We start from the raw sequence: 12896 nt of genomic DNA on the forward strand, positions 1-12896 counted from the left end.
ATTTTCTATGCAGTTCATGCTTTTCAAGCACGGAGTGACCATGAACTCAGCCTTCAGGAATACCAGAGAGTTCATATACTCAGGTTTTGTGACCTAAGTGGCAATAAAGAGTGGTGGTTAGCCGAAGCTCAAGGGCAGAAAGGATACGTGCCAGCTAACTACCTTGGAAAGATGACTTATGCTTAAGAAAATAAGCCTTCAACTTTTATTTTGCAGCAAGTTGTTGATTGACTACCTCATAAAACTGACATTACAAAACTTTGGACCAGAAAGCAAGAAACCTCTGAACTACAGAAACTGATACTGTACTGGGTTTTCAGGAATACTGTACTTCCTAACAGGATTATTGCATGAATGTATTATAAAGGATACATGTTGAAAGAAACACTAAGCCAACAGAAATAGCAAAGCAAATGACCCAAGCTTCAACTATCAACTATTTAAAAGTGAAGATCTTTTGAAAGAGTAATTATATTCTTTTATCATCAAGAAAGGTTGGATCCAAAGGTTTTTCAATTTACTTTTTTTTTTACTGTTATGATGTATTTTGCCTTAAATGTTTTTTTCATATTGCTCTCTTGCAAATGCATACATGTTTATATACATACACATAAACCATATATATTATGTAGCTTTATACACATATGTGGATAATATGAATTGTACACCTATATGTATAAATCAGAGTATACACCAAATATACATAAGAAGAATATACCACCAACTAGAAGTCTTTGATAATATATTTTGTTAATGTTTTGTTTATATGTTTTGAACTAAAACTGGATAACTTGATATTAACATGTAACATTACTGAATGCACACTATATGCCAGACATTGTTCTAAATGCTTTATATGTAGTAACTTGTTTAATACACAAAACATTATGAAGAAACCATGGTCCAAAAAGGTGAAGTAATTTAATCCAAATCACATTGCTATTAAGTGGTGGGCCTGGACTTAAACCTAGGTAGTGTAAACCAAAAATAAAACTCTAAGGCTTCCAACCATCTAAATAGACTTCCCCCTCAGCCAGGGCTTTTTTCTTTCTTTTCTTTTTTTTTTTTTTTTTTTTAAAGGAGGTTTTTTTATTCAAAGGTATAACTGGATAAGTAGATTTGTTTACAACCATTCTTGTGAAATACTTTTTAAAAAAAATACGATCAACTTCTTTGCAAATAGTAGACACATACCTCAACAATGATGACCTAATTTTTGATCCATAATGTACATGATTAGGTAGAAATAGGCAAGCTCACACTGGTAAATTAACTATCAAATACTCAGTCAAAACTCCGTTTGTGGCCCCCACTTCTTGATCTATTTCTATTCCACTTCGTCTTCTACCATCTTGTCGACTTCCTGAGCGACTGCCTTGTCGACTCTCTCTACCTGACCAACTGCCGGATCGACCACCTGACTGGCCTGACCAGCCACTCCTCTGTCTGGAATTAGAAGATGTTTCCATCATAATATTCTTTAATTTCAGGTAATTTAGCTGGCACTGAGAGTATTCAGCCGGAATCATGCCACTTTGCCTGTAACCTTTGACTCAATTGGAGGAATATCAAAGCAAACACCCATATTTCCTTTCAGGAGGCACACTGGTAATCTGAGACACTGCATTACTATTCAGCTTTCTAAGTTCTTTCCAAGCACAGCTGACATCCTGTATTTCCTCTAGGCTTTCCAGAGTCATGGTCACAAACCCCTTATCAGAGTTGATTAAAGATCATGGTTCAAAGCTTGATACACCAGAAATGTGGGCTAAAGCTGCAGCCAATGCATCTATCGCCCCTTTCTCTTCTATCAGTATCTGAGCTGATGGTTGGAAAAAAATCAACAGCAGCATAAGAAATGGAAGCCAGAGACCTTATGGCATCCATGCTTTTAGATTTAACTAAATCCATTGTAGAAGGAACACCTACACATTTAAAAGTAATTCGTGTTTTTTGTTCCACATGTCTTGGTTGACCTCTTTCTCTTGGTTGATAAAAACATACACAAACCCCTGTCTGTCCAGCTTTACCCCTGCATCCAGAGAGATGGATATAGGACTCAATATCCTGAGGAGGAGAACTTTGAATCACCAGGTCAACTACAGGAATGTCCAAACCACGAGGAGCCACATTGGTTGCCACCAAAACTTTATAATTACCTCTCTGAAGCCTTTTAGTGTAATTTCTCTTTGTGACTGTGCAATGTCCCCATGTAAACACAGTGCATTCTGTTTTGTGCGGATTCATGGCCATGTCAGTTACATTCTTCTTCGTCTCACAGAAAATAATAGCCCTCCCTTCAGATCCACTGTAGACTTGAAAGACATCTCATTTTCATCTGTGTTTTATAAAGGAGGAAATTGAGGACCTCACATGGAGGGACTGGGATTTAAAACCAGGTCTTCTGACTTTAAGGCCTTTTCTTTTAGTGTTTTCCCTTTTCTTTTCCTTAAGTCACTAAAATCTGTAGTTATATAATCTTACATAAAGCATGATATGCAAAATAGAAAAATGATAGTCACCACATATCTACTAATGGGATTAAAATGTACAATCCTAAAAGCTTACTTGTTAGCACACTTGCTTATCTGTCCATTCATTCATTGAACCAGTAAGTATTTATTGAGAGTTAGTGGGAATACAATGCTGTGCAAGACAAACAAGATCCCTCCATTCATACCACTTAAATTCTAGTGGGGAAAACATCTGCATATAACAAACTAAATAAAATGATCATAAAATAATAAATGCTATTTATATAAAACTGGCTACTTTCATTACTGCTCAGTTAAAGGGTCTTGTAGCTCATTTTATGATATGAAAAAATCAAGGTCTAAAAGCTCCTTGAGACAATTTAAACTCTAATACCAAATATACCTCTATAAAATACCAAACTGAGCTAAATACTGTATTAGATATGTGTACTTATACATATGTACATAACCTAAATATATGTATGTACACATTATCTATACAAAGAGCCATACTCAGTGAAAGATAAATTACCTCCTAAACGAAAGTCCCCTCTGAGGTACAACAGAAATTAAAATAATTGCTTCTCTTCTCAACTCTATGTAGCACGTATTTTCCGTGATGGGATAAATGTTTTCATTTCAAGTGCCAATGTGTGAACTGTAATAAACATTACTGCTTTCATTTTTTGTAGGTATGGAGGTTACATTAACTGTTATAGTTGCTGAGCTGAGTTTTTATGTCAGGTAATTTTGTTTAGTCCAAACTGGTTTTGAACTATAAACAATTATGGATATGTATTTTTTGGTTTCTTTGACCCCAAAGGGAAATTGAGGTTTATGTCAAATTGATGTTTTATCAAAATAAATCTGTTTCTCAAAGCAAAAGTCTCTGTAGGATTGAGATAATTCATTATTTACATATAGGGTAAACAGACATTTACTGCCTATTGAGATCACAATTGAGATAATGGATTATCTCAATCCTGGATTCTAATTTACTACAAATAATTTAGCACCATTATTTAACAGAGCAGTTTAAAATAATAATCTTTCCTTTAAAAAAAAAAGACCAAGCTTAATTTTAAAAGCTTTGTGTTTACAGAGATCACCTATCAATATACTTTAGAATAATGATGTTAGAAAAACCTAGGGATTAAGGAAGACAGTTTGAGATTAGAGATTTGTAGAGTGAAGATTTAGTAGCACAAATCAAGTTTGATGGAACAGGCTGTTCATAGTCTTGTGAATGTGTGAATTTGTTGGATATCCAGTTTTTTTGCTGTGAATAATAAACTGTTTCTCTGATGCAGAGGGCTTCCTATCTTCTCTCAGAATATACATGTACAACAATTGCTGGTTAATTTGTTAGCTTGCAAGTAAGACAACAACGCAGACCTTCCACATTTTCTGACTTAACCCACTTATGCCTAGTGTTCCATTATTGCAATTCTTGGCTTATAGAGTTATTTATATCCTACTGTTCAAGGTCATCATCAGGTCTGATTTTTCACCAAAAAAATTTGCAACCTCTGGCATAAATGGGTTAACAATGTACAAAACAATCTCAAGAATTAATCATTATATAGGAGCTTATTGTATACAAAGTTAGCTAAAATTAGGTAAAATGCTATAACATTTTGAGCACTAAGTAAGATAGCCTTTTCTTTCATGGTATAGGAAGAAGCCATCAGTGTGTGAACAAGTCATACATTTCCATCTGCAAAGACCTTTGTGAAATGATATTTTTCTTCAAAACTTATCAGGAATGTGCATAACCAAGATGAATCAAAATTCAACATTTATTACGTACTATGTGCATGTATTACATTGGCAATGTAGGAAAAGTGAGCAATGTGAGAAAAAATATTGTATTAAGCACCAGCACAATTTATTGGAAAAAGATATACCCTTAAATAATTGAAATGAGGTGATAAAAAAGGTAAAGATATAATATGAAGTATGATAAATCAATTAGGAAAATCCATTGATATGAGAAATCAATAATGAAAAAATAATTTTGAAAAAGATGAAATAATTGGGAGGGAGAGGGAGAGTCAGTTGAAATGGGGCTAGCACAGAAAATGAACACCCAGAATATGGGGAGGAAAATAGAAAACTATGTTGGGTCATCCCTGCCGCCACATAAGGCACCTCATTCATCAGGATCAACTCTTGGGGCTTTGCTAGAAGACGAACTATTTCTTTTTCCTTAAATTCACAGATGCTTTCAATCTTCTGAAGATCTCATTGAGAACCAGTCATTCTAATCATTGTTTTCACACACTATGGAAATCATTAGAATAAAAATGTTGAAGATTGATTTAAAATGAAAGTTTCCAAGTTTTGTTATATAATATTTAGCATTTTAAGGTAAGAAACAATAGAAATTTGATTATGAAGACTTTTATTAAATTACAGTGTATTACAGATTATATCATAATAATAAGCCTTTCATCTTTAGGCTAATATGATACAAAAACCTACTTGGCCACATTACTTCTTGAGTTTCTTTTGGGCAGCTTTCTTCTTGACCATCTGTAATCGCTTCATAGCATTGAGCTGTGATTCTTGTGAAGTTGGGCCTTTAAGGGATGCTGAGGGAGAGCTGCTGGATTCTGAAGTAGTTTTGCTAGTAGTACTTCCACTAGGTCCTGATGTTCCACTATTTCCATTCCCACTTAGTTGGCTGCTGCTTCCTGGAACTAAACTACTTGGACTAGGAAGACCTACTTTGCTGACATTGTCACAACTAACTGAGCGACTAAGGCCAGTTTTACCCAAGGTTAGAGGTGGAGGTGGTTTTAAAGGTACAGTGGGCGTAGTGCTGTTATTGGAACCTATTTTGGAACCTATTCCACCTTTGGATGATGTTGCCAGACCAGTCAAACCCACAGGTTTCTGGTTAGCTGACGAAGTAGCAGGTTTCCCAGTATTGTTTTGTGTTGCTGAACTCAATTTTGCTGTTGAGGGACCAGCAGAGGAAGTTTTGGCTGCAAAAGCTGCCCATCCAGTTAAGCCACTAGTTACTGACGAGGAAACGCTGGCATTAGAAGAATTTCCTGAAATAACTGTGGATGTCTAAAAAAATAAAGTAAATAATTACATTAGAGCCAAGTTTAATCAATACCTGTATAAACATCCCAAGTTATGAATTGGGAAATTTAAATCACACCACCAAATTAGGTTCTTATGAAGCTGATCTGAAAAACCACACAGAACAAAACTTATCTGTATCTACTGGGTATTATCATTTGCAAAGCAGAAAATTTTTGATACCATATTCTTGTTCTAATGATTCCAAAAGAAAATATATGAAATTCCTTTTTGGGAATTGCTTTTAGATTCAATTCTAAGCTATATCTGAAAACCAGATTTAGTGCTTTAACATACTTTTTACCCAACAAAGTATTATCGACCTTAGTTAAACATCTAATTCTTTTAGACTTTTCTCCAAATAACTAGGGATCATTTCAAAAATTTAATTCACTCTTAATAGCAAAAATGCCCATACCCAGAATATTCAGGAGAACATATCCAAGATGAAGAGATTCAGTCAATATTTATTTACTGAGTGACTGTGTGAGAGAAAGAAGACAGCCGTATAGATTCTAAACCCATTAAAAAAAATGTCCTCCTAAATTTTGAGCAACAGTTACAGGAGTACAAAATATATGCAAAGTTAATTACTTGGAAGTGTACAATTTTTATGATGTATTAAAAAGGTCTCATGATTTTAGTTTCACAATTTGCCCATGATTCCGGTTAAACTATCATATAAGAGTCTCCTGCTCCTTTAATAAGGATTTTATCAATTGCCTCATTAGGCTGCACAGTGACGTTTTGGGTAGGACTGATCTCATTCTCTGATATATTTCATAAGGGTATAACACTTCAACTTCTCTGATTAACTTTCCTGGCTAATCAGAAGCTCACAATGGTACCAATGCCACTATATAAATACATATTGCTCTTGTTCACACAAGAATAGATTTTTTCACTTTCATATTAGGCACAAATGTACGTAGTTCAAATTAATTTTGAATTGAACTTCTTATTGACACCTTTTCTACCTTTATACTCTTAAGAAGATTCACAAAAGCATTACATTCACATATAGGTAAAAGATAAAATTTTACAAAATAACATCCTACTTAAAAAATGGTAGTTATTATACCTAAAATATATCCAGTTATAATTTAGAACTTTACTCTGAAATAGTTGAAAAACATTTTTAGCTCTTGAAATCAAGGTAGCCTTCAATATTGTCTGCATGCATACATTTTTAATCAATGTGAAAAGTAACAAAAATAGAGTTCTGAGATCTTTGATTTATAAGAGAAGGAATCCAGATATTTGTCCACATACTCTGAAAATTGATAGGATGTTTTCTTACAGTAACATATTAACTATCTTATGAAGTTATCCAGAGAAGAAAAACTACATAAACCATTTATTCCTAGAGGAATATATACCAGCAATGAGAGAAAAAGTTAGTCAAGAAGTAAACCTTTACTTTTCAGTTATGAAAGACCTAATTTTTTTTTCCTTTTCTTGCTATTAAACATAAAACTGTCTGCCATATGGTTAAATGATCTTTCAAAAAACTTCACAAAAGAAAACCCACCTTTAGTAATTAAAAGACCAACACTTAGGAAGTACAAGCAAGAAAGCATGTTCTATGTGTCTGGCATTTCATTTTAATGGCTTGCTGTTGCTTAGTATTGCTTTTCAACAGGATGACAGATGGTTTATAATACTATCAGGACACATAGAAGTAATATAACACAAACAATGGAGACCAAGTGATTTCTTACTATTTCAGTGTAGAAAACAAATTTCTCAAGTTTTTAACTATAAATATTTTCTTGCCTATTTGCTAGATGGGCAAGTTAGAAAAGACATTTGCTTTTTATATGTGAATGGGAACAATTTTTTTATAGTATAAATTTATTCACTTTTATAAAAAGTGAATTTTTTATTAAAGAAACACAAAACCTCTTAATCAAAACAAATATGACAGCAGTCTTTAATTTGTTTGCCATAAAATGATTTCATGTTGAATTTTCTAAAAATAAACTTTAGTAGTAACAGATTAATCTAAAAATCTACTAAAAAGTGATTATATGCAGAATATAGCAACTCTAATTACTTTCAATAAACTGGTTATTCTTACTTCTATTCCAATTCACCAAGTTCCTATATGACAAATCAATAATGGATATGCCTTGGATAGCAAATCTTCCCTGGCAAATTAAAATGAAAAATAATCTCCAAATATAATTATCAATAAGTTTTTAAAAGTATTTCGTATTCATATTCTTTTTCATCACATCAAGGGTATGAAGCTTACTACTTACAGTCACTTAGATAAGGCAATAACTTTAGAGTTTTCTCAGGTCAATCTTTGAGAATTTGAGGCTATTTTTTTTAAATATTTTTTTCTTCCATATTTAGTGCTATGCTTAATATTGGAATGTGTACCTCAGTAAAAGTATTCTTTTTGTTACGAAATTAGATTAGAAAATTATTTTTTTCCATGATATAAAAAGGCCAAGATATTAAGAAATAATGTAGTATGATTTCAAGGATGCAAACTTAGGAATGAGAAAGGTGATACCCTCACTAGACAATGTGGTCCCTTGATATAAGAGGTAGATAACATCGAAAGTTTATTATAAAGAAACAAAACAAGACAAAGCAAGAAAACTCCTTCAACAGCCAATAAGAAGGGAGAAAAAAAAATTACAAGGCCAATCTGCTCAAGTAGGGTGGGGAGCAAAATTGTTGCTACTGAGGGCAGAGGTATTTTGAATTTAAACCAGATTTCTTTTTCTTTTTTTGAGTCGGAGTTTCTCTCTTGTCACCCAGGCTGGAGTGCAATGGTGCTATCTCAGCTCACTGCAAACTTCGCCTCTGGGGTTCAAGCGATTCTCCTGCCTCAGCCTCCCAAGTAGCTGATCACAGGCACCCGCCACCATGCCTGGGAATTACAGGTGCCCATCACCACCCCTGGCTAATTTTTGTATTTTTAGTAGAGATGGGGTTTCACCATGTTGGCCAGGCTGGTCTCAAACTCCTGACCTCAGGTAATCCACCCGCCTTGGCCTCCCAAAGTGCTGGGACTATAGGTGTGAGTCATGGCACCTCGCCTGAATTTAAACCAGATTTCTGATTGAAGATAAATATCTAACCAGATGAGAATGGTAAAGAATGTCATTTTGGAATGATCATAGACTGTTCGTATTTGTGATAAAAAGAAAAACAACAGAGTTAGAGATTAATTAATGATATAAATGTTCCCTTTCTACCTAATATAATAGTAGTAAAGTCTTAATTCCTAAAATATAGCCATTTAGTATATAAAGTTTCTCATTAAATTTTTTATCAAGCAACTATTTTTTAGTCAACTAAACTTTAAGATATAATCTTAGATAAAAATAGAATCTACTATACCTTGACTTCTGTTCTCTTAAACGCTAGAAAAGTTGTCTCTTGTTTCAGTTTAGTTTCTGGTTTCTTAACCAATGGATCTTTGACAGCTGGAGTTACAGAAACAACTGCAGGGGCTGGTTTCTGCGGTGGTTTCTGAGTTTTTTGAGCCTGCAAAAATCAGTGGATTAAATCAGATACAAAATCTTAACTGAATATACAGAAAGATAATAATCCCTCATAGGACTCGTCACTGAAATGAAATACAGTTGAACATTTTAAAAAATAGTGTGATGATAATGAATATATATGCTCTTTGACAAATTATTATCATATTAATGGTCTTACAGATTGTATTAGTTTCTAAACAGTAAAGATAATATTAAGCTTTAGAAATAATACAGAATAGGGTTAGTTAAATACCATTTTAACAAGATAAAATTGTTTTTTAAAGAGCAAAATCACAAACTATATGTAACCGTTAGCTTTACTCATGATGAAGTACATTTATTTCTCATTGGGGTTTGTCAAATACACAGGAGTTTTCTTCTTGGGGTCTAGGCATAAGTCGACTCCTCAGTTGCTGAGGGCAAATTAAAACACAGCTCAGATCATTTATATGGTTTTAAATATAGAACAGGGAGAAAAAAACTATTGATAAATGATTAAACTTTTTGAGGTTTTTCCACATTGCAAAACTAGGCACACTAAATCTTTAGAGAAAGTTAATAAATACAAATTTCTATGTTATGAAAGAATTTTCACCCACTATTATTTTATAAGCATCTTCAGTTTTATTTTGACCAATAATTGATTTTTTCCTTTATTTTATAACTAGGTACTTGACTAAATTTTCCTATAAACTCTAATCATTTTTGAGTTTATTTTTTAGTGTTTTCTAGGTAGATAATTATAACTGTTTATAAATGGTTATGTGCCATGTTTAAGAGTAATTTTCAGAGTCAAACACAGTTAGGATTAAAACCCAGCAACTGGCTGGGTGCAGTGGCTCACGCCTGTAATCCCAGCACTTTGGGAGGCTGAGGCGGGTGGTTCACTTGAGGTCAGGAGTTTGCGAACAGCCAGAACAGCCTGGCCCACATGGTGAAACCCCGTCTCTACTAAAAATACAGAAATTAGCTGGGCATGGTGGCGGGTGCCTGTAATTCCAGCTACTCGGGAGCTTGAGGCTGGAGAATTGCTTGAACCCATTAGGTGGAGGTTGCAGTGAGCCGAGATCGCACCACTGCCCTCCAGCCTGGGCAACAAGAGCGAAACTCCACCTCAAAAAAACAACAACAGAAAAAAAAACAGCAACTATTTTTCTAGATACATTACCTCAGGCAAAATACGTGAATCTCTAAAAGCCTCATTCTCTTCATCTGTAAAATGGTAATAGCATTTGTTTCAAAGGTGGGTCATGAGGATGAATTATGATTATGTAAGAGTTTAGCATAGTGTCTGGAAAATGTTGAGTGCTAACAAAAAGTTACTGTTTATTCATCATTATTATTTACAAAGGATAATCAAACTGAATCCAGAAAAATCCATGCATACTGAACGGGGAAAGATGCTTCCCACCAGCCATTCCACAGTCTTTGATAATCTTCATAAGCCCATACAATACTATACCAGGGAATTTATTAACAATTTGTCACCATTTCTGGAAGCCAGAATTTGGCCTATTTTGCTCTTGTTTGGGCCTTCTTGTGTAATCTTGGGCTATTGTTTGCCATACTATATAGTTTGGGTCCTTAAATCTCAATTCGTATCACTTTTTATACTACATACCTTCCACATCAAAGTACACCTACCTTCAACATCACTTATAAAGCAACAATTAGATCAAGAATATTAAGAATGTTCGAAGTAATTCACTGTTGATTACTTGATTACTGGTACTAGCAGGAAAGCAGAGCCATCTTATCCTTCATTGCAAAACCATGTTACGAGAATGCATCCCTCACAGTAAAACAGAAACATACGGCTCCAAAACCATGGCTTTCAATCTTAACACTGCCTTCCACCCACATCTAGCACTCCTGAGGTTAGACTCTGAGGACCCACCTAACTTGTATGTTTTAACAGATAAAGACTAATTATGATGAAGCCCCAGGAAGTACTTCTGCCTGTGAGATCATGTTTCAATCTTCTGCCTTCCCTGTTTTATCCAGCTATCTTAGAAACTGAGTAAGAAATACCCACAACCCTTTGTCCTTTACTGGTAATACTAGTTTAGGGAACTAGGATATAATTACTGATTCTGTTTTGTTCAACAAAGGTACTAAAATTTTCATTGGATGACTGCTTCAAACATTGCAAAATGTATAAAATTCTCCACTAAGGCACTAACTGCCAGAATGGCAGTACTAAAAACCCCACCTATTTCTAAATGCTGCAAAATAGGAGTGTGTTACTACCTTAGATTGAGAACCACTGCAATAAGTGATATGAGTCTCTCACCTGAAGCTGGGGAAAAACTCCACTACTGCGTAGAGAGAAAACTATAGAACTGAAGAATAACCCTGGACCCTGCCATACACGATCACAACATTCTTAACTAGGTCTTCCTACAATGATGTGTACTGCAGAACTTGCCCCAGTTTGAGGAATCTGTTTGAGGAGAAAGGGGATATCAGGTCCTATTTATAATATCTTTGAGATACCTTGGAACAATAACCAATGCACATATGAGAATCTCACTCAAAGCAATTATAGTTAGAATGACTGTATTTAGAATCCCCACTGTTCCAAAATTATCTCATTAAACCTTACATTTCCTGGATTCTGATCTTTAGGCTCACTTTAGATCATGTCTTTTGGTATTTCCCCACATTTGCTCTTGGTGTATTCTAGTCATGTTATAATATTAGCCATGACTCCCCATTTAGTACTTTGACTTCTGGACACACAGACCAGATTCACTGTTGATTTCTGGTACTAATCTGCATTTAGCCTGGCATGGTGGCTCATGCCTATAATCCCAGCACTTTGGGAGGCCGAGACAGGAGGATCACGTGAGGTCAGGAGTTCGAGACCAGCCCTGGCAATGTAGCAAGACTCCATCTCTACAAAAAATAAAAAAAAAATTAGCTAGGCCTGGTGGCACATGCCTGTAGTCCCAGCTACTTGGGAGGCTGAGGTGGGAGGATTGCTTGAGCCTGGGAGGTCGAGGCTGCAGTGAGCCATGGTCATGCTACTGCACTCCAGCCTAGAAAACAGAGTGAGACCCTGTCTCAGAAAAAGAAAAAATTACATTTGCTTCATTTTATTTAACTTAAGAACAACAGAATGTAGAATGTGTCCAGTCTTGAGCTCTGCTTAAGTGCTATGCCAATGAATACATGCTCTTACTGATAAATTAGATATTATTTGCAAAGCAGATAAAAGAATAAACAGTATCCCAGATGAAGAGAAGAAGCTGAGAAGCAGAACATATGGGAACATGAAAGTTCTCCACATATTCAGGGAATGACACACTTAGTCTGTGTCAGAGTGGCCAGAGTGTATGAATGTGTATGCTGAAGCAGTGAGAGAGAGGGCTGTAAGGTAGAGTCGGGTCAAAAAGAGAAGGTCCACATATGCATCCTAATGAGTATAACCTCATTATATAAGTAATTGAGAGCCACTGGGCATATATAAGTAGGTAAATATTTTAGAAGAATTCTAATGATAGTAAGTAAAGTGGATTGATAGGAGGCAAGGAGATTTCTTAAGTGGCTATTGCAATAGATAAGTAATGGATTTGTGGATCAGGGTAATAAAAGAGAAATGAATAGATTTCAGAGACATATAAGAGGTAGAATTAGCAAATCTGGTAAACAACGGGATATGGAATTAAAAGAGGCATCAAAGATGTTTTCTAATTCAGGCAATTGCAGAAAAAAAAAAAAAAGCTGGATAACAGAACAACTTTCACTTTTAAATATATTGACCTTAAAGTATCTATAGACTATCTAGTTAGCTATAGAAGCTCACCCAGGAAGAGGGTTA

The 12896-nt window shown here is 34.8% G+C and overlaps 2 protein-coding genes and 1 pseudogene across 2 annotated transcripts in view; 1 reads left to right on the plus strand and 2 right to left on the minus strand.

The window, feature by feature from the left end:
* Nucleotides 1-1490, plus strand: part of ARHGEF38 (Rho guanine nucleotide exchange factor 38) — a 126588-nt gene extending 125098 nt beyond the window's left edge. The window contains exon 14 of the mRNA XM_003829971.6: nt 1-1490. Within this exon, the coding sequence (XP_003830019.1) occupies nt 1-186 (186 nt within the window). The 3' untranslated portion in view covers nt 187-1490.
* On the minus strand, nt 1285-4968 carry LOC106634702 (ATP-dependent RNA helicase DDX50-like; annotated as a pseudogene).
* Nucleotides 4862-12896, minus strand: part of INTS12 (integrator complex subunit 12) — a 26122-nt gene continuing 18087 nt past the window's right edge. Inside the window, exons 6-7 of the mRNA XM_003829979.5 lie at nt 8928-9074; nt 4862-5552 (exon numbers count right to left, since the gene is read on the minus strand). Of these exons, the coding sequence (XP_003830027.1) occupies nt 4968-5552; nt 8928-9074 (732 nt within the window). The 3' untranslated portion in view covers nt 4862-4967. The remainder of the gene's footprint in view (nt 5553-8927; nt 9075-12896) is intronic.

The sequence above is a fragment of the Pan paniscus genome, chromosome 3, assembly GCF_029289425.2.
Source record: "Pan paniscus chromosome 3, NHGRI_mPanPan1-v2.0_pri, whole genome shotgun sequence".
Classification (NCBI taxonomy): Eukaryota; Metazoa; Chordata; class Mammalia; order Primates; family Hominidae; genus Pan; species Pan paniscus.